General features: G+C 40.1%; 1 protein-coding gene across 1 annotated transcript in view; it reads left to right on the forward strand.

Moving 5' to 3' along the window:
* Window positions 1–23435, forward strand: part of MET (MET proto-oncogene, receptor tyrosine kinase) — a 125865-nt gene that overhangs the window by 88746 nt on the left and 13684 nt on the right. The window contains exons 16-20 of the mRNA XM_068111965.2: window positions 4813–4893; window positions 5106–5287; window positions 10617–10726; window positions 10829–10994; window positions 12307–12443. Coding sequence (XP_067968066.2) covers window positions 4813–4893; window positions 5106–5287; window positions 10617–10726; window positions 10829–10994; window positions 12307–12443 — 676 coding nt within the window. The remainder of the gene's footprint in view (window positions 1–4812; window positions 4894–5105; window positions 5288–10616; window positions 10727–10828; window positions 10995–12306; window positions 12444–23435) is intronic.

Raw genomic sequence — 23435 nt, forward strand, 5'->3', positions numbered from 1 at the left:
GGGAAGACAGTAGGGATGTTTGTTGATTTGTAAAGTAGATGTTTATGGGTAGTGTTGTGTTTTGTGGATACAGTAAGGGGTAAGGGAGGGGCCATGTAGGTTACCTGGTGGGGGGGGGGGGGGCGTACGATAGGAACGTACCTGTCTCACCTGGTTCCCATGTGCCCCCAGGGTGCATCACCTTACATTGCGTGCACTTTTGCGCCCTTACCACCTTACTCACTTGTCTGCTTCTTTTGTCTCCCACCTCCGAGGATCTGGCTTTGGGGTAGAGAGAGAGGAGAGAGAGGTGCTGGCTGCGCAGTTGTGGGCCTGCACTTTCGCTGTTTGCTGCCGGGATCGATACACCATATGGACCGCAATGTTTGTGGCCACCCACAATGGACCGCAGTTCGTTTGCGGCCAAGCACCACCCGGGGATGGACCTATGGGTCAACGTGGCACCTATGCCATACAGGTGAACCACTAATAGTTAACACCACCAAGTGCACCACAAGAAGAGCAAGAGACACCTGCAGGGTTAGGGGTTGTCGAATTTATTTTTATTCCAATGAACAATGGTGACTGCACCGATTGGTGGTGGGGTGGTGCTTTTGATGCTCGGGAAGGGTGCTCTGCACGTTATTAAAGGCCGTCGGCCACAGAGCACTCGTGGGTTGGTGTATCGATGCTGGCAAGCGCGCTCTCTCTATGCATAACATCTGCATGTGTTCCTCCAAAAACAGGTCCTGGATCGTAGTGTAGATATCAGCGTAATCTTGTAAATAATGCTCCCTACCGGCTGTATGTTTAGTTTGCGAATTCTTTCCGGATTCGGTTATCCTGTGGGTGTGTTTCTGTGAGGAGAAGGGTGCAACGTCGCAGGGGGACATATTTACTCATTTGTGAATATCTGTAAAACTGTCGCACTCAGGGTAGAGTTAATAGTAGAGGGAACTACATTGCGTGCCACACTAAAGTAGGTAAAAATTTATCGGGTCGGGACGCCCCGAGGGTAGAGAAGGGTGCAATGTTGCGAATATGGAATTTGGCCTCCATATCCGCTTGTAAATATTCCCCTATTTTCTCCAATACTCCCCAACTTTCCCCAATCCCCCATTCCCTAGTCCCATTGCATGTAAATAACAATCAGTAGAGCCGACCTCCCCCTTATTCCCCCATTAAATGTCGTGCCCAGGTCCACCGCACCACACGTAGACAACTTTCGGACATCTTCCTAGTTATTCTTAATCTATGTCAGTTAAGGCCTCGTTTCCATTAATTATGACTCTTCGTTGCACCAGAATGTGATTATATGGCATCAGTAGTGAGTTTAGGACCTTTCCCATACCTCCTCCCATCTTCTTCCCCAAACAACAACAATAACAACAACTACAACAACAATTACAACTACAACTACGACTACAACAACAGAGGGGCGGGGAGTGTGCGTCCTCACACCGGCTCGGTTACCCGCCATGACCATGCGCTCCACGGCGTTACCCCGAAGGGGCTGGCTGTCAGCTCCTCGTCAGGGGCGGAGCCAGTAACCCCCCCACGCACCCAATGAGAAGCAACGTGCCGATTCCATCTGGGGCGGAGCTAACGAGCCGAGGGCGTGTCACTCCCCGCCGGATATACGCGGCCCCGCGCCGGATGTGACGTGAGATGCGCCTCAGCTTGGAGAGAGAAGCCACCGCCACCCCCAGCGCGACGATACCTCCCCGCATCTTTGGACCGGACCGGACCGTACTGTACCCTGCCCCGAGCCCAGGAGGACCTGGAGCCATCGATACCTGCCTTTCCTAGCCATCAAACCCCCGTGTGAGTCAGCCGTTGTCCCGTTTGTCTGTCGTCTGTCCGGGGTTAATATAAGAGTGTGTCTAAGTGCCTGTCTTTCTGTGATTATACGTCTAGCCCCTGTAATCTGACCTTTCCGTACGAATATAATCTCCTCCGGAGGTCTTGAGAATTGAAACCTTGGTGTCGTATTGTGTTATTGTAATCCAGCCGGGTGTCTTCTTTTTCTTATTGAGCCAGCATCGCGCGACTAGTCAACGTTCGGGCACAATCGGGTAACTTGTGCAGACGTGGTCATACCATAAAACCGCTCGGTAAATAACATCCAAGCCACGTCTGTAACAATATATATATATATATATATATATATATATATATATATATATATATATATATATAACTGTAAGAAATAGTAGAAACTCCAAAGTACGAGCAGGGCGTCTCATTTGTATTGAATATATAATCGTTAGATTAAATAAGACGCGGACGTAGCTTTGAAGCTACGTCCGCGTCTTATTTAATCTAACGATTATATATATATATATATATATATATATATATATATATATATACATATATATATATATATATATATATATATATACATACATACATACATACATACATACATACATACATACATACACACACATACATACACACACACACACACACACACACACACACTGACACACACACACACACACACACACACACACACACACACACGAAACTTAAAGTTAAATGAATGGTATAGAATTTGCACGCAATCAAAGCACGTGAAACCAGCCAACTCCACAAGTTGGTAATAATTGCAATTTCTAATCTAGTAGTAGAGTAGTCGTCGTGCTTTTGTTGGAAAGGCTGCAGTTAGAGGCTTGCACTCAGGGTGCAGGGTAGTAGTAGTAGTAGTAGTAGTAGTAGTAGTAGTAGTAGTTGATTTATTTTCCCTTGCTTGGTTTGTCATGGGTCTTCAAGCTGGCGATGTCATCTTCTTATTGCCCCAAAACAACAAAATGGCCAACAACAAAACAAGAAGACGTCATGCGGAGCACGATACTTGCAAAATCGCCCCCCTCCCCAAGGAAAAAAAATTCCATTGACACAGCAAATTGTCCACTTCATCAAGATTAAAATTGACAATCTTGATCAAAGTTCGGGTCAACAGGAAGAAACGTGACGATTTTTCAGATGAAAAATGATGATTTTGGAAGGTTGACCCTGAGTTGACCTTTGACCTTTTGACCTCAAAAATAGTTGGTTTCCCTATTTAATGACTCAATGTGCAAATGCTGTTCAATTTTCAAGTCAATCGGATGAAAATTGAGAATTTTTGAAACTTGGCCTATGTTGACCTTTTGTCCTATGTTGACCTCAAAAATACTTGGTGGTTGAATTCAGTGACCAGACATGCAAGTCCTCTTCAAATTTCAAGTCAATTGGATGAAAATTGAGGATTTTAGAAATTTAGCAAAGTTGGTGACCTTTGGCCTATGTTGACCTTTTGACCTTTTGACCCCAGAAACAATAGGCTTCTTGCTTTTGACCAACTCTACCATTTGGTGATGTTTCGTGAAGATCGGTTGAAAATTGTGACCTGTAGGCCGGTGACAAACAAACAGACAGACAGACAGACAGAACCACAAACGCAACCGACCAATATACTTGAAAAATCTTCGATTTTGCATGTAATAAGAGGCTTTCAAATCTGGCAAAAGCACAACTGTGTCACAAACAAACTGTTTAACACAACCACCTGCCTGCTTGTTTATGTTGGAGTTGCATCGTGTGAGCAAGTTGATGAATTTGTGGGGTGCTAACATTTGTAACAGCTGACAATCATCAAATCGACTCAAGTTTCATTGTTGCACCAAATGCGTTCTTGTCTTTATACAGCGAACCGTTGGCTTGTTTCTCACCTGAGCTATTTCTTGAGGTTTTGAGCCGTAATTGTGGAATTCCTGCTTCCTGGATCCTGGGAAGCAGGAATACCATTGTATGGATCCTTTCCTTGAAGTCAATCCTGCTGATCCATACAAGCGGACCCTGACCACTAAAATTGATATGTGAACGTGTGTTGCCGCTCTCCAATCGACTAATATTGGGGTTGCAGCTCTACAATGTGTACAAAGCAGGAGATCAAAGGATTCGAGCTTCAAAAAAATCCCAAGAAAATTCATGCTTGACATCCTGCAAGTTTTTTGGACGATGTTGCAGTTTTGACAAAAATACAGGTCAAGCATTATTGACACCCTGTATTAACTGCCCCATTTACTTTTATTTTTGGTGGAGCACTTTTTAGCTCACCTGGATCGTGGTTCCAGGGAGTGTATGTGATGGCGCGTCGTCAGTCCGTCAGTCCGTAAACATTTGCACCTTCTTCTCCGAAACCGCTGATGGGATTGTGACCAAATTTGGCACAAATGATATTTGTTATGTTGCAACTCAAGTTTGTTCACGGCATTAAAAAAAAAATCTGGGTCTATGGGGGTCTGCCGGGGATCAAAGTGCATACAGGTTTGACCCCCCAAAATAGGTATTTGCTTTTTCTTCTGAAACTACACGCACAATTTCGATGACACTTGACCACAACCTTCATCACCCGTGATGTACCAAAGTTTGTTCACGGCATTTAAAAAATCGGGCCCTGAGGAGGTTTACGGGGGGCGAAGGGAGGCGGGAATATGCCCCCCAAAGTCGTTTTTTTTTTTGTTTGTTTGTTTAAAGTCTTACGATTACGGTAGAATGATTCTACATGCTGCCCTGTCTTCTATAAACCACTGAAGTTTAAAAAAAACGTGATACTGTTTAAAATACCTTCAGTCAGTGTGGTATACTGCTTTAGTCTACCAGGTGAGCTCCCAGGGCTATTGCCCCTATTTTTTATTTCACCAGAAATTGTATCTTCCTGCCATTGGAAAGCCATTTTGTCGCAATTTCCTTCACCACAACCTCCTATAACCCTACACTTTGGATATTTTGTTTTTTTTTGGATATAATGTAATTATGACATCCACGTGTGTTTGCTCGTAGGAAACTTTGGCTGCGTTTACCATGGCTTGCTGAGCAGCAGCAGCGGAGAGACCACGCAGTGTGCAGTCAAATGCTTGAGCAGTGAGTTTGGGTGGGTCACTTTTTTACAAGAAGCAAATGTTCAAAATGGTAACAGTAGCTTTATGTCAAATAAAATTGCAGCCCAATATCCTAAGGGATTTTCGAGCTGAATCATGACTCGAGAAGCCAAACGTGGGATCAGATGCGCACCGCTGGACCCAGTCGACCTCGCATTGAAAAGGTACCTGCTCATGTTGCCCTGTTCCATGCAGACATGGAAGATGCTCGCAGCACCGAGGAGTTCTTGCGTGAAGCAATCATAATGCGTGACCTGGAACATCCTTATGTTCTCTCGCTCCTTGGAATCAGCCTGACGCAGCATGGAGCACCACTTGTTGTGCTGCCCTACATGAAGCATGGGGACGTTGCGCATTTCATTAGGCAGGAAAGGCATGTGAGTGTTCATTTATGCTGTATATGTGTGCACTTGCATGACGACCACAATTATCTACATTTTTAAACCAATGATGCACACAAGCAATCGTTCCAACAATTGCAAACTTGGCCTTACAAAAATGGTCTAACGCAATTATTCGCTGTCGATAGGAAAATACAAAAAACTAGAACGGCACTCTTCAACGTCATGACGTCGACTGATATGCCTCCTCCTACATTATTACATTATTATACATACTTGTACAAAGTTTGATTCAAATCCATTCAGCTGTTCTCAAGTATCACATTTTTACCTGATACGACCTCTGCATTTGATGCAGAAATCGCATCGGTTCAACTTTTCGTCATAATATAATATACTTAGTCGTGGCCAAAAATATTGGCACCCTTGCACTTTTTTCAAATAACTCACAATTTTCTTTAAAAATAAGCTATTTGGTCTCCACAATTCTTTATTTCACTGTTACTATGACAGAACCTTTGTTTTTAATTCAGAACTTAATACATCCTTTAAAATCAGAAAATAAAAAGAAATTGCATTGACAAAATTATTGACACCTGAGACTTCATATTTGGTAGCACGGCCTTTGGACAAAAAAACTGCAGTCAAGCGCTTCCTATAGCCATGAATGAGCTTCCTACACCTCTCTACTCGCAGCTTGGCCCACTCTTCTTGTGCAAACTGCTCCAGTTCTCTCAGATTTGAAGGGTACCTTCTCCCAACTGCTGTTTTCAGATCTCCCCACAGGTGTTCAATTGGATTTAGATCTGGACTCATTGCTGGCCACTTCAGAACAGTCCAGCGTTTTGTCTTGAACCATTCCTGGTACTTTTTGAAGTGTGTTTGGGGTCATTGTCCTGCTGCAAGACCCATAACCTTCGACAGAGACCCAGCTTTCTGACACTGGGTTGAACATTGTGCTCCAAAATGCTTTGGTAATCTCCTCATTTCATGATGCCATGCACACACTCAAGGCACCCAGTGCCAGAGGCAGCACAGCAACCCCAAAACATCACTCAACCTCCTCCATGTTTGACTGTAGGGAAGGTGTTCTTTTCTTGGAAGGCTTAATTTTGTTTTCTGTAAACATAGAGATGACGTGCTTTACCAAAAAGCTCTAATTTGGTCTCATTGGTCCACAGGACATTCTCCCATAAGGATTTTGGCTTGTTCAGGTGTGTTTTGGCAAACTCCAGTCGGGCTTTCTCAACAGTGGCGTCCTCCTGGGTCTCCTACCATAGAACCCCCTTTCATTGAGTTGGTGATGGATGGTGTGAGTTGTAACTGTCGTACCTTGTGTCTGAAGTTCAGCTTGAATCTGTTTGGCAGTTGACCGAGGTGCTTTCTCCAACATTTGTACAATCTTTCGCTGCAATCTTCGATCAAGTTTTCTCTTGCGGCCATGCCCAGGGAGGTTAGCTACAGTGCCATGGGCCTTAAACTTCCTGATAGCATTGCATACGGTGGACACAGGAACATCAAGGTGTTACAGTCTGTGACCTTTTTCTTCTTCCTCCCCCCCTCCCCCCCCTACCCTCCTGTGAGTTGGACCAAGTGGTTTGGTGCATGTGTATAAAGCCTATGATTGGCTGTGGGGCAGGAGAGGGGCCAGGAAGGTGATTCAGCAGAGAGAGTGGCCATTTTGGAGAAGGGCTCATGGCGGAGTGCCTTTTCAGGTGTTGTAGAGTTTCCAGCTGCAATCTCTCCACCTGAAGGGTATGCCGGATCAACCCCCTGCAGCCGCCTCTCTACCTGAAGGGTGACTTTGGTCGAACTCTTGCTGCCGTACCTCTACTGCCTTGGGGCCTACTAGTGGACTTGCCTACTCCTACCCTCTCGTGGTGGGCCTGCACTGGGGCCTACCACTGGGCCTGCCCTGGGGCCTACTGCTGGGCCTGCCTTGGGGCCTACTCGTGGACCTGCCTACTCCTACCCTCTCATGCTGGGCCTGCACTGGGGCCTACTGCTGGGCCTGCCTTGGTGGCCTACTCTTGGACCTGCATACTCTTGGACCTGCCTACTCTTGGACCTGCCTACTCTTGGACCTGCCTACTCTTGGACCTGCCTACTCTTGGACCTGCCTACTCTTGGACCTGCCTACTCTTGGACCTGCCTACTCTTGGACCTGCCTACTCTTGGACCTGCCTACTCTTGGACCTGCCTACTCTTGGACCTGCCTACTCTTGGACCTGCCTACTCTTGGACCTGCCTACTCTTGGACCTGCCTACTCTTGGACCTGCCTACTCTTGGACCTGCCTACTCTTGGACCTGCCTACTCTTGGACCTGCCTACTCTTGGACCTGCCTACTCTTGGACCTGCCTACTCTTGGACCTGCCTACTCTTGGACCTGCCTACTCTTGGACCTGCCTACTCTTGGACCTGCCTACTCTTGGACCTGCCTACTCTTGGACCTGCCTACTCTTGGACCTGCCTACTCTTGGACCTGCCTACTCTTGGACCTGCCTACTCTTGGACCTGCCTACTCTTGGACCTGCCTACTCTTGGACCTGCCTACTCTTGGACCTGCCTACTCTTGGACCTGCCTACTCTTGGACCTGCCTACTCTTGGACCTGCCTACTCTTGGACCTGCCTACTCTTGGACCTGCCTACTCTTGGACCTGCCTACTCTTGGACCTGCCTACTCTTGGACCTGCCTACTCTTGGACCTGCCTACTCTTGGACTGGCCTACTCTGGTTTTTCCCTCTCTTCCCCCTTCTTTGTTTTTTGTGTAGGAAGAGATTTTTCGTGTGATAATCCATTATAAAGACAGTGTGATTGAAGGCTTGGCTTGGTGTGCCGTAACAAAGGTCTCTGGAGATGGACTTGTAGCCTTGAGATTGTCCATGATTGGCTATAATCTTGTGTTTGACCTCCTCAGACAATTCTCTGGTTTTCTTTCTTTTCTCCATACTAATTGCGGTACACACAGTGACACATAACAGCAGAATGAGTCCTTTTCTCTATTCAAACTGGTTGAATGAGTGATTTTTATATTGCAGCTACCTGCAACCCACCACAGGTGAGTTCAATTCCAAAGTAAAGGAGAATCACCTGCTTGAAATCTAATTATTTGTAACAACTTCTAAAAGGTGCCAATAATATTGTCTGGCCCATTTTAGGATTTCTGTGTGGAATAAGCTAATATTAAATTTTTAAGCATTTTTTTGTTTTGTTCCTCTGCAAACCAAAGAAATACAAATGTGGAAACCAAAATATTTTTAAATTTGAACAATTTTCTGGAGGAAATGGTGCGTTATTTGAAAAAAGTGCAAGGGTGCCAATATTTTTGGCCACGACAGTATACCAAGTTTGGTTAAAAAAAAATCCCATCACTGGTTTACAAGTTCGTGCAGTAACAAATTTTTACCTAATGGGACATGACTTTTGACCTCTTGATGCCAAAATTAAATCGGTTCATCTTTGCATCACAAAACACTCGGTATCAACTTTGGTTAAAATACCATCACTGGTTCACAAGTTATCGTGGTAACAGGATTTTTTTTTTTGCCAAACATCACCTTTGACCTTGTGACCCCAAAATATAATCAGTTAATCTTTACCTGACTATACATACCTGTACCAAGTTTGAATTGGATTCCTTCAGCTGTTCTCAAGTTATCAGGTAACGAAAACCTATCGGGTTTTTTAATGGTATTTTTTTCGAGGGGATATATAAAGGAGTTGATAAAGAACGTAAAATACACGTATACAGGTCGGTGAGATAGTATGCCCACATCAGTGCGTATCACCCACTGAAGCAGCATCGTTTTTGGGGGCGAGACGATGGCCACCTGACTTCACAATCGCCCGACCAGGAAATTTAGAGATTCCCATCAGTTCGTGTCGAGAATTGTGTTTGTGCGACTTCCTTTGGAGATAATTATCAATATTTTATCATAATATTAGCGAATTTAATACGCTTATTGTTACCCTCGCCAGAGGAGTGCGTTTACATTTGAGTCCATTTGTTTGTTTGTCTGTCTGTTTGTCTGCACAGAATAAACATGATTTTCTCTGCAACCGTTAGTCCGATTGACAGGAAATTTTCACCATCGGTGCACCTTCTCCTGTAGAATTTAAAAAATAATTATGACGTCGTAGGTCACGTGGTATGGGCGCCATCTTGGGAAAAACGCAAAACTTTGCACCTCTATATCTCCAAAAGTGCTGCATAGGAAAAATTGAAACATAGCTCATTGTAAAGAACTCTCCATGGGAAATAACATGCTATTGATGGTGTAGGTGTCTCAATTATGACGTTATAATTCGACAAGTACAAAACTTCATCCGATCAAGATGAAATTTCTTGAGCGTCATCTATGCATAAATTGTTTGAGAAAAAAATAATGATGTCATTGGTCACGTGATTCGGCCGCCCTATTTGTTTGAACACAAAAGCCTTAAAAACCACTAAAAACATGTCCTGGCAAGGGTCTGCAATCTCCGATTGCTCTTTCTTGTTTTATACGTTTTCTTATTTTTGTATGCATTCTATCCGCCTATGTTTTTACATTTCTTAAAAAGTTGTTTGTGTTGATTTTGGGGATAGGGAGATGGGGATATGTATCACTTTTGGGTAAATGCTTTTAAAATGTTTATATCCTCACTCTATATTATCTTCTCAGCATATCACATTGTACACGTTTGATGTGGCAGCCATTTTTTCCATGATCATCCCTCTATATGGAGTACTACTGTACTCGGTGATAAGCACTCACATTTGTGGGCATCTAATCAGCAAAATTATGCCAAGCAATCCCAGCTTTGTTTATACTAGGGCATGCCCGTACTATATATATGCCCGTACTATATATCTATCTAAAATTATATCCCCCCCCCTCTATTTACATGAAATGGTTTGGTCCATTCGCAACGCCAAAGCGAACGGCGAACGGCTTGCGAGTACAGTGACAATCCCCCCCCTCTATTTACATGAAATGGTTTCGTCCATTCGCAACGACCACAGAACCCCCCCCTCTATTTACATGGAATGGTTTGGTCCATTCGCAACGCCGGCACACGCGATCGTTCGCTGCTCTCTGATTGGTTGAATCGTTTTTTGGACATAGCTCGGTAAGTAATTGTCCGATTAATATGAAACCTTGAAAAGGCACATCCTCGGGTCCCCAGCAATATACCTGGCAAGTTAAAAGTATATCGGACCCGTGGTTGTCGAGAAACAGCGGTCACAGACAAACGTACAAACGTACAAACGTACAGACAGAGATTACTGGAATTATAGATAGATGTTTTCTAATGTGATTAACAAATTACAATATGTCTGTACAAGATTTTGTGGACATCCAACAATTTGTGTTTCAGAACCCCACCGTAAAAGACCTTATTGGCTTTGGACTACAGGTGGCAGAAGGCATGGACTATTTGGCTTGTCGAAAGGTTATCCACAGAGATCTGGCTGCTCGCAACTGCATGTAAGAAAATCCACCAAACGGTGGTGCAAGCAGCCTGTTTCTGGCACATGCTTTATTGGCTTACGGTACATGCTGTTAAAATGTCTGTGTGCCATGTGACAGGCTTGATGAGAAGTACACCGTGAAAGTTGCCGACTTCGGGCTGGCACGAGACACGTATGACAAGGAATACTACAGTGTGCGTGACTGCACGCGTGCTCGCCTCCCGATCAAGTGGATGGCGCTGGAGAGTCTTCAAACAAGCAAGTTCACCACAAAGTCAGATGTGGTGAGGAGCGTGCAGAACACACTGCTATAAATGGAATAAAATCTGAGTGAATGTGTGTTACCAAATAGTAAACAAAATGTACTTCGGTAAGAAAGAGGATTGTCAAGAAATTGAGTGAAGGAAAGTGTAACTACATTTAGGAGCAGAATATTGCAATATATTGTTACGGATCCAAGTTTCGGGGTTCACCACGAGAGGACTTCTCAGGCTCTACTAAACTACCGTTGCTGTGGCCACCGGTCACGGATAACCCTGCGACCCGGTAGGTTGCTGATCAACCACAAACGCCAATCGGATGCCAAATCTCCTAGTGTCCTCCGTCTGACATCTTTTACTTGGGGGTGACGTGGCCACCATAATTGGGTATCGTGCCCCTGATTCATACTCACCTTATCTTATCTAATCAGGGGTAGCCAAACGAACTGTCGAGTACGGACGATCAGTTAATGTGGTGGATGGAGCCATTTGGTCTGGGAAGAACGTCCCTGCTATCATGACTGCACCTCAGCCGAGTCATTAAGAAAAAAAAAAAAATGAAACGGGCAGTTGGAAACGACTGTTTACCAAAATAACCAAAAAGTATGTAAAAGCATTTCTCAAAAACAACACATTTACAATGTTCAAAAATAAAGCAATTACAAACACAATGAATTCCCATAAGCTTAATCCCACTTGACGCTTATCTCATCTCCCATCCCAATTAATTATCTATACATGAAACATGGGCCCAGCAGATTCACACTGAGGAAATGTAGAGAGAAAAAAATAAGAGGGGGGGGGGGGGGGGGGGGATGAGTGCAGGGCTTTGGGTCAGCCCTTGCCTTACTTGGGCACCGTCGATGGATGGGTACCGATCCTGATACAGGTAGGAGGGGGTGGGTAGGTATGGTCAGTAGGTGTGGTGCGGTGCAACCTCGTTCTCCACCAGAGCTTCAGACTTTGGCACGCTCACAAGGCTGCACCGTCGAATAAACTGTCCCAACCCGTCGTTTTTTACGTGCTTTTTACTAGTTTTAAAATAACAAAGGAACCGCTTGGTATCAGAATCCCGAAAAAAGGTTAAAGCTGCTTTATAGGAAGAATATTGGACAGAAGAGGTGCACGGATGAGGGAAAGTGTGGTTATTATTGTACTCGTACATTGTATTTGACAGTAAAGATGACTCTCGTATTATGTATGCAAAGGGGGTCATTGTGGTTGCCTTATTTAATACATCACTGTCTGGATGCTAAGGCCTTACAAGTAGGCAGTCCAAATGGGTTGCCGTCATTGCATCCAGTTTCCATATTTGTGCTCCTTGCTTTGTTTGCAGTGGTCATTTGGCGTATTGCTCTGGGAGTTGATGACACGAGGTGCACCACCATATGCTGACATAGATCCCTTCGATATGAAGATTTACCTGCTGAGTGGCCGGCGTCTACCGCAGCCTGAGTTTTGTCCAGCAACATTGTATGTCTGCATAACACCGAACACAATGTTTCCAATGTCTTTCGAATTAGGATACCTGAACATCCTTTCAGTTCTAGTTGGTGATGCATGGTTAACATGTAAGCAATTGTTATGGTTCGCTGCAAGCATTATCTGTACGGTGTTGGAACAGCTGATTTTGAACAATTGCTTTATCGATGTGCTGATATTTACAGTATAACTGTGTATTATTATTTCAAGTGTGAAAACCACCTGAAATTCAAAGCGAGCACCAGACTTTATTTTCCAAAATATCCTTAAAAAACAAAAATCAGAATGGCCGAGCAAAATCAAATCAGCTTGTTCTTGTCACCTAACCAACTCATCCACCTAGTTTGGTCAGAACTCATCCAGAACTTTTTGAAATATCGTGCTATACAGTGCATTCAGAAAGTATTCAGACCCCTTCACTTTTTTCACATTTTGTTATGTTGCAGCCTTACGCTGAAATCGTTTAAATTCATTTTTTCCCTCATCAATCTGCACTCAATACCCCATAATGACAAAGAGAAAACAGGATTTTAGAAAGTTTTGCAAATTTATTAAAAAGAAAAAACTGAAATATCACATTGACATAAGTATTCAGACCCTTTGCTATGGCACTTGAAATTTAGCTCAGGTTCCTCCCATGTCTCTTGATCATCTTTGAGATGTTTCTACACCTTGATTGGAGTCCACCTGTGGTAAATTCAATTGATTGGACATGATTTGGAAAGGCACACACCTGTCTATATAAGGTCTCACAGCTGACGATGCATATCAGAGCAAAAACCAAGCCATGAGGTCGAAGGAACTGCTTGCAGAGCTCAGAGACAGGATTGTGTCGAGGCACAGATCTGGGGAAGCCTAGAAAAAAATTTCTGCTGCATTTAAGGTTCCCAAGAGCACAATGGCCTCCATAATTATTAAATGGAAGAAGTTTGGAACAACCAGGACTCTTCCTAGAGCTGGGGTCGCCCGACCAAACTGAGCAATCGGGGGAGAAGGGCCTTGGTAAGAGAGGTCACCAAGAACCCGATGGTCACTCTGGCTGAGCTCCAGAGATCCTGTGTGGAGATGGGAGAAACTTTCAGAAGGACAACCATCACTGCAACACTCCACCGGTCTGGGCTACATGGCAGAGTGGCCACACGGAAGCCTCTCCTCAGTGAAAGACACATGAAAGCCCGCTTGGAGTTTGCAAAAAATCACCAAAAGGATTCTCAGACTGTGAGAAACAAGATTCTGTGGTCTGATGAATCCAATATTGAACTGTTTGGCTTCCATCTGTATAGTAGGCCAAGTTCAGGTAATTTGGAAAATATGAACATTCTTTTTAAAGAACAACGTGGGGTTTTGCTTTGAACCACTCGATTTCCGTATACATTTACAACCTTTCCATTTAGCAAGCACAACAACTAAAGATTGGACAACTATTGGGGATGCCTCATTGCGGTGGTTGTATCCCCCAACGCAAGTCGGAGGCCAAATCTTCCCCATTATTCACTGCTGCCTGGATTCGGCAGGGTAGTGCGGTCACGGTCAGTGCCGATCGGTCCCCATGGACGAACCCTTTCCCTCTTGTTTCTGTTTCTGCTCTTCTCTCTTTCTCTCTCTCTTTCTTTATTTTCTCTCTCTCTCTCTCTCTCTCTCTCTCTCTCTCTCTCTTTCTTTGTTGTCTCTCTCTCTCTCCCTCTCCCTCTCTCTCTCTTTCTTTATTTTCTCTCTCCTTCTCCTTCTCCTTCTCCTTCTCCTCCTCCTTCTCCTTCTCCTTCTCCTTCTCCTTCTCTCACTCTCTCTCACTCTCTCTCTCCCTTTTCTCTCTCCTCCTCTCACTCTCTCTCACTCTCTCTCTCCCTTTTCTCTCTCCTTCTCCTTCTCCTTCTCCTTCTCCTCCTCCTTCTCCTTCTCTCACTCTCTCTCACTCTCTCTCTCCCTTTTCTCTCTCCTCCTCTCACTCTCTCTCACTCTCTCTCTCCCTTTTCTCTCTCCTTCTCCTTCTCCTTATTCTCCTTCTCCTTCTCTCACTCTCTCCCACTCTCACTCTTTCTCTCTCTCTTTCTTTATTTTCTCTCTCTCTCTCTCTTTCTTTGTTGTCTCTCTCTCTCTCCCTCTCCCTCTCTCTCTCTTTCTTTATTTTCTCTCTCCTTCTCCTCCTTCTCCTTCTCCTCCTCCTTCTCCTTCTCCTTCTCCTTCTCCTTCTCTCACTCTCTCTCACTCTCTCTCTCCCTTTTCTCTCTCCTTCTCTCACTCTCTCTCACTCTCTCTCTCCCTTTTCTCTCTCCTTCTCCTTCTCCTTATTCTCCTTCTCCTTCTCTCACTCTCTCCCACTCTCACTCTCTCTCACACTCTCACACTCTCTCACTCTCTCTCTCTCCCTTTTCTCTCCCCCCCCCCCCCTCACTCTACCTCTCTTTCTCTTTTCCTCTCTCTACCTCTCTCGTGGCTTTGACTTTGTGAAGGCGGGGGTACACCATTTTGTATGTAGGAAATCTCTGGGTCGCTCCTGCATGATCAATCAGCTGTCTCCGTGCTGCGGACTTGTTCAAGAGGACTGTCCTGGGCTATACAGCAACAACAACATCAACAACGTAAGACTGAACTTTATTCAAAGAAAAAAAAACATTAAGAATTCTTACTTTTTGTGGAAATTACGATCACAAATTCTATTGATACAAGCTTCCCATTGGGCCTTGTGTATGTTGAAAGAGACACGTTTTTACCTTGAGCTTTGTACCAAATAAATTGATCTTTTTTGCATTGTCCCAAGCAATTGCTGATGATAAGTTTGTAACTAATATAAAGGCTATAATTCTCATATTTCTGCACTTCTCTTGGGAAAGCTGATTGAACTCTACTTTAACAGAACAGAAAATGATTGCTTGAGGGACAATCATAGCTCTTATTGAGGATGGTAGATCTGAAGGTGCCATTTTAGTGATATAAGATCTGAAGGTGCCATTTTAGTGATATAAGATCTGAAGGTGCCATTTTAGTGATATAAGATCTGAAGGTGCCATTTTAGTGATATAAGATCTGAAGGTACCATTTTAGTGATATAAGATCTGAAGGTGCCATTTTAGTGATATAAGATCTGAAGGTGCCATTTTAGTGATATAAGATCTGAAGGTGCCATTTTAGTGATATAAGATCTGAAGGTGCCATTTTAGTGATATAAGATCTGAAGGTGCCATTTTAGTGATATAAGATCTGAAGGTGCCATTTTAGTGATATAAGATCTGAAGGTACCGTGAAATGGGGAGAATAGGGACAGCAAGGTGAATAGGGACACAAACTGAAAATAGTTCGGAAACTTTTTTCGCTGAAAATTGATAACCATACTGATTTGTTGATATTTGGGTTGAAAGTGTTCTCTTGTTTTTTTAAAAAGCAACTTATTGTCCCTATTAATCCCATATATGGGTTAAATAGGAATAAATAGGATTTTTATGGCTGTCCCTATTCACCCCGTTTTATGGGTGAATAGGGACAGTCACTGATACCAAAAAATAATAATCAAGAAATCGGGACAGTTTGGAGAAACTTTTTATCCCATATTTTTATCATTGTAACCGTGGTTTATATTATGGGTGCATATTATGTGCATCCATCTGAGCGATCAATTTAGCAATAAGTTGGAAACTCAGGATTGTTTCTTGATTATTATTTTTTGGTATCGGTGACTGTCCCTATTCACCCATAAAACGGGGTGAATAGGGACAGCCATAAAAATCCTATTTATTCCTATTTAACCCATATATGGGATTAATAGGGACAATAAGTTGCTTTTTAAAAAAACAAGAGAACACTTTCAACCCAAATATCAACAAATCAATATGGTTATCAATTTTCAGCGAAAAAGGTTTCCGAACTTTTTTCAGTTTGTGTCCCTATTCACCTTGATGTCCCTATTCTCCCCATTTCACGGTACCATTTTAGTGATATAAGATCTGAAGGTACCATTTTAGTGATATAAGATCTGAAGGTACCATTTTAGTGATATAAGATCTGAAGGTGCCATTTTAGTGATATAAGATCTGAAGGTACCATTTTAGTGATATATGATCTGAAGGTACCATTTTAGTGATGTAAGATCTGAAGGTACCATTTTAGTGATATATGATCTGAAGGTACCATTTTAGTGATATAAGATCTGAAGGTGCCATTTTAGTGATGTAAGATCTGAAGGTACCATTTTAGTGATATATGATCTGAAGGTACCATTTTAGTGATATAAGATCTGAAGGTACCATTTTAGTGATATAAGATCTGAAGGTACCATTTCAGTGATATAAGATCTGAAGGTACCATTTTAGTGATATATGATCTGAAGGTACCATTTTAGTGATAAAAGATCTGAAGGTACCATTTTAGTGATATAAGATCTGAAGGTGCCATTTTAGTGATATATGATCTGAAGGTACCATTTTAGTGATATATGATCTGAAGGTACCATTTTAGTGATATAAGATCTGAAGGTGCCATTTTAGTGATGTAAGATCTGAAGGTACCATTTTAGTGATATATGATCTGAAGGTACCATTTTAGTGATATAAGATCTGAAGGTACCATTTTAGTGATGTAAGATCTGAAGGTACCATTTTAGTGATATATGATCTGAAGGTACCATTTTAGTGATATATGATCTGAAGGTACCATTTTAGTGATATACGATCTGAAGGTACCATTTTAGTGATATAAGATCTGAAGGTACCATTTTAGTGATATAAGATCTGAAGGTACCATTTTAGTGATATAAGATCTGAAGGTACCATTTTAGTGATATAAGATCTGAAGGTACCATTTTAGTGATATAAGATCTGAAGGTACCATTTTAGTGATATATGATCTGAAGGTACCATTTTAGTGATATACGATCTGAAGGTACCATTTTAGTGATATAAGATCTGAAGGTACCATTTTAGTGATATAAGATCTGAAGGTACCATTTTAGTGATATAAGATCTGAAGGTACCATTTTAGTGATATAAGATCTGAAGGTACCATTTAAGTGATGTAAGATCTGAAGGTACCATTTTAGTGATATATGATCTGAAGGTACCATTTTAGTGATATAAGATCTGAAGGTGCCATTTTAGTGATATAAGATCTGAAGGTGCCATTTTAGTGATATAAGTTCTGAAGGTACCATTTTAGTGATATAAGATCTGAAGGTACCATTTTAGTGATAAAAGATCTGAAGGTACCATTTTAGTGATATAAGATCTGAAGGTACCATTTTAGTGATATATGATCTGAAGGTACCATTTTAGTGATATAAGATCTGAAGGTACCATTTTAGTGATATAAGATCTGAAGGTACCATTTTAGTGATATAAGATCTGAAGGTACCATTTTAGTGATATATGATCTGAAGGTACCATTTTAGTGATATAAGATCTGAAGGTACCATTTTAGTGATATATGATCTGAAGGTACCATTTTAGTGATATATGATCTGAAGGTACCATTTTAGTGATATAAGATCTGAAGGTGCCATTTTAGTGATATAAGATCTGAAGGTACCATTTTAGTGATATATGATCTGAAGGTACCATTTTAGTGATATATGATCTGAAGGTACCATTTTAGTGATATAAGATCTGAAGGTACCATTTTAGTGATATAAGATCTGAAGGTACCATTTTAGTGATATAAGATCTGAAGGTACCATTTTAGTGATATATGATCTGAAGGTACCATTTTAGTGATATAAGATCTGAAGGTACCATTTTAGTGATATATGATCTGAAGGTACCATTTTAGTGATATAAGATCTGAAGGTACCATTTTAGTGATGTAAGATCTGAAGGTACCATTTTAGTGATATATGATCTGAAGGTACCATTTTAGTGATATAAGATCTGAAGGTACCATTTTAGTGATATAAGATCTGAAGGTACCATTTTAGTGATATAAGATCTGAAGGTACCATTTTAGTGATATAAGATCTGAAGGTACCATTTTAGTGATATAAGATCTGAAGGTACCATTTTAGTGATATAAGATCTGAAGGTACCATTTTAGTGATATAAGATCTGAAGGTACCATTTTAGTGATATATGATCTGAAGGTACCATTTTAGTGATATAAGTACTGAAGGTACCATTTTAGTGATATAAGATCTGAAGGCACCATTTTAGTGATATAAGATCTGAAGGTACCAATTTAGTGATATAAGATCTGAAGGTACCATTTTAGTGATATATGATTTGAAGGTACCATTTTAGTGATATATGATCTGAAGGTACCATTTTAGTGATATAAGATCTGAAGGTGCCATTTTAGTGATATAAGATCTGAAGGTACCATTTTAGTGATATATGATCTGAAGGTACCATTTTAGTGATATATGATCTGAAGGTACCATTTTAGTGATATATGATCTGAAGGTACCATTTTAGTGATATAAGATCTGAAGGTACCAATTTATTGATATAAGATCTGAAGGTACCATTTTAGTGATATATGATCTGAAGGTACCATTTTAGTGATATATGATCTGAACGTACCATTTTCGTGATATAAGATCTGAAGGTACCATTTTAGTGATATATGATCTGAAGGTACCATTTTAGTGATATAAGATCTGAAGGTACCATTTTAGTGATGTAAGATCTGAAGGTACCATTTTAGTGATATAAGATCTGAAGGTACCATTTTAGTGATATAAGATCTGAAGGTACCATTTTAGTGATATAAGATCTGAAGGTACCATTTTAGTGATATAAGATCTGAAGGTACTATTTTAGTGATAAAAGATCTGAAGGTACCATTTTAGTGATATAAGATCTGAAGGTGCCATTTTAGTGATATATGATCTGAAGGTACCATTTTAGTGATATATGATCTGAAGGTACCATTTTAGTGATATATGATCTGAAGGTACCATTTTAGTGATATAAGATCTGAAGGTACCATTTTAGTGATATAAGATCTGAAGGTACCATTTTAGTGATATAAGATCTGAAGGTGCCATTTTAGTGATATAAGATCTGAAGGTACCATTTTAGTGATATATGATCTGAAGGTACCATTTTAGTGATGTAAGATCTGAAGGTACCATTTTAGTGATATATGATCTGAAGGTACCATTTTAGTGATATATGATCTGAAGGTACCATTTTAGTGATATAAGATCTGAAGGCACCATTTTAGTGATATATGATCTGAAGGTACCATTTTAGTGATATAAGATCTGAAGGTACCATTTTAGTGATATATGATCTGAAGGTACCATTTTAGTGATATATGATCTGAAGGTACCAATTTAGTGATATAAGATCTGAAGGTACCATTTTAGTGATATATGATCTGAAGGTACCATTTTAGTGATATATGATCTGAAGGTACCATTTTAGTGATATAAGATCTGAAGGTACCAATTTAGTGATATAAGATCTGAAGGTACCATTTTAGTGATATATGATCTGAAGGTACCATTTTAGTGATATATGATCTGAAGGTACCATTTTAGTGATATAAGATCTGAAGGTGCCATTTTAGTGATATAAGATCTGAAGGTACCATTTTAGTGATATATGATCTGAAGGTACCATTTTAGTGATATATGATCTGAAGGTACCATTTTAGTGATATATGATCTGAAGGTACCATTTTAGTGATATAAGATCTGAAGGTACCAATTTATTGATATAAGATCTGAAGGTACCATTTTAGTGATATATGATCTGAAGGTACCATTTTAGTGATATATGATCTGAACGTACCATTTTCGTGATATAAGATCTGAAGGTACCATTTTAGTGATATAAGATCTGAAGGTGCCATTTTAGTGATATAAGATCTGAAGGTACCATTTTAGTGATATAAGATCTGAAGGTACCATTTTAGTGATATAAGATCTGAAGGCACCATTTTAGTGATATATGATCTGAAGGTACCATTTTAGTGATATAAGATCTGAAGGTACCAATTTAGTGATATAAGATCTGAAGGTACCATTTTAGTGATATATGATCTGAAGGTACCATTTTAGTGATATAAGATCTGAAGGTACCAATTTAGTGATATATGATCTGAAGGTACCATTTTAGTGATATATGATCTGAAGGTACCATTTTAGTGATATATGATCTGAAGGTACCATTTTATTGATATAAGATCTGAAGGTGCCATTTTAGTGATATAAGATCTGAAGGTACCATTTCAGTGATATAAGATCTGAAGGTACCATTTTAGTGATATATGATCTGAAGGTACCATTTTAGTGATATATGAACTGAAGGTACCATTTTAGTGATATAAGATCTGAAGGTGCCATTTTAGTGATATAAGATCTGAAGGTGCCATTTTAGTGATATATGATCTGAAGGTACCATTTTAGTGATATATGATCTGAAGGTACCATTTTAGTGATATATGATCTGAAGGTACCATTTTATTGATATAAGATCTGAAGGTGCCATTTTAGTGATATAAGATCTGAAGGTACCATTTCAGTGATATAAGATCTGAAGGTACCATTTTAGTGATATATGATCTGAAGGTACCATTTTAGTGATATATGAACTGAAGGTACCATTTTAGTGATATATGATCTGAAGGTACCATTTTAGTGATATAAGATCTGAAGGTACCATTTTATTGATATAAGATCTGAAGGTACCATTTTAGTGATATAAGATCTGAAGGTACCATTTTAGTGATATAAGATCTGAAGGTACCATTTTAGTGATATAAGATCTGAAGGTACCATTTTAGTGATATAAGATCTGAAGGTGCCATTTTAGTGATATAAGATCTGAAGGTACCATTTTAGTGATATATGATCTGAAGGTACCATTTTAGTGATATATGATCTGAAGGTACCATTTTAGTGATATAAGATCTGAAGGTACCATTTTATTGATATAAGATCTGAAGGTACCATTTTAGTGATATAAGATCTGAAGGTACCATTTTATTGATATAAGATCTGAAGGTACCATTTTAGTGATATAAGATCTGAAGGTGCCATTTTAGTGATATAAGATCTGAAGGTGCCATTTTCGTGATATAAGATCTGAAGGTACCATTTTAGTGATATAAGATCTGAAGGTACCATTTTAGTGATATATGATCTGAAGGTACCATTTTAGTGATATATGATCTGAAGGTACCATTTTAGTGATATAAGATCTGAAGGTACCATTTTCGTGATATATGATCTGAAGGTACCATTTTAGTGATATATGATCTGAAGGTGCCATTTTAGTGATATATGATCTGAAGGTGCCATTTTAGTGATATAAGATCTGAAGGTACCAATTTAGTGATATAAGATCTGAAGGTACCATTTTAGTGATATATGATCTGAAGGTACCATTTTAGTGATATATGATCTGAAGGTACCATTTTAGTGATATAAGATCTGAAGGTACCAATTTAGTGATATAAGATCTGAAGGTACCATTTTAGTGATATATGATCTGAAGGTACCATTTTAGTGATATATGATCTGAAGGTACCATTTTAGTGATATATGATCTGAAGGTGCCATTTTAGTGATATAAGATCTGAAGGTACCATTTTAGTGATATATGATCTGAAGGTACCATTTTAGTGATATATGATCTGAAGGTACCATTTTAGTGATATATGATCTGAAGGTACCATTTTAGTGATATATGATCTGAAGGTACCAATTTATTGATATAAGATCTGAAGGTACCAATTTATTGATATAAGATCTGAAGGTACCATTTTAGTGATATATGATCTGAAGGTACCATTTTAGTGATATATGATCTGAACGTACCATTTTCGTGATATAAGATCTGAAGGTACCATTTTAGTGATATAAGATCTGAAGGTGCCATTTTAGTGATATAAGATCTGAAGGTACCATTTTAGTGATATAAGATCTGAAGGTACCATTTTAGTGATATAAGATCTGAAGGCACCATTTTAGTGATATATGATCTGAAGGTACCATTTTAGTGATATAAGATCTGAAGGTACCAATTTAGTGATATAAGATCTGAAGGTACCATTTTAGTGATATAAGATCTGAAGGTGCCATTTTAGTGATATAAGATCTGAAGGTGCCATTTTAGTGATATATGATCTGAAGGTACCATTTTAGTGATATATGATCTGAAGGTACCATTTTAGTGATATATGATCTGAAGGTACCATTTTATTGATATAAGATCTGAAGGTGCCATTTTAGTGATATAAGATCTGAAGGTACCATTTCAGTGATATAAGATCTGAAGGTACCATTTTAGTGATATATGATCTGAAGGTACCATTTTAGTGATATATGAACTGAAGGTACCATTTTAGTGATATAAGATCTGAAGGTGCCATTTTAGTGATATAAGATCTGAAGGTACCATTTTAGTGATATATGATCTGAAGGTACCATTTTAGTGATATATGATCTGAAGGTACCATTTTAGTGATATAAGATCTGAAGGTACCATTTTATTGATATAAGATCTGAAGGTACCATTTTAGTGATATAAGATCTGAAGGTACCATTTTATTGATATAAGATCTGAAGGTACCATTTTAGTGATATAAGATCTGAAGGTGCCATTTTAGTGATATAAGATCTGAAGGTGCCATTTTCGTGATATAAGATCTGAAGGTACCATTTTAGTGATATAAGATCTGAAGGTACCATTTTAGTGATATATGATCTGAAGGTACCATTTTAGTGATATATGATCTGAAGGTACCATTTTAGTGATATAAGATCTGAAGGTACCATTTTCGTGATATATGATCTGAAGGTACCATTTTAGTGATATATGATCTGAAGGTGCCATTTTAGTGATATATGATCTGAAGGTGCCATTTTAGTGATATAAGATCTGAAGGTGCCATTTTAGTGATATATGATCTGAAGGTGCCATTTTAGTGATATAAGATCTGAAAGTGCCATTTTAGTGATATATGATCTGAAGATGCCATTTTAGTGATATAATATCTGAAGGTGCCATTTTAGTGATATAAGATCTGAAGTTGCCATTTTATTGATATAAG

This window comes from Myxine glutinosa, chromosome 4 (assembly GCF_964187855.1).
Source record: "Myxine glutinosa chromosome 4, kmMyxGlut1.1, whole genome shotgun sequence".
Lineage (NCBI taxonomy): Eukaryota > Metazoa > Chordata > Myxini > Myxiniformes > Myxinidae > Myxine > Myxine glutinosa.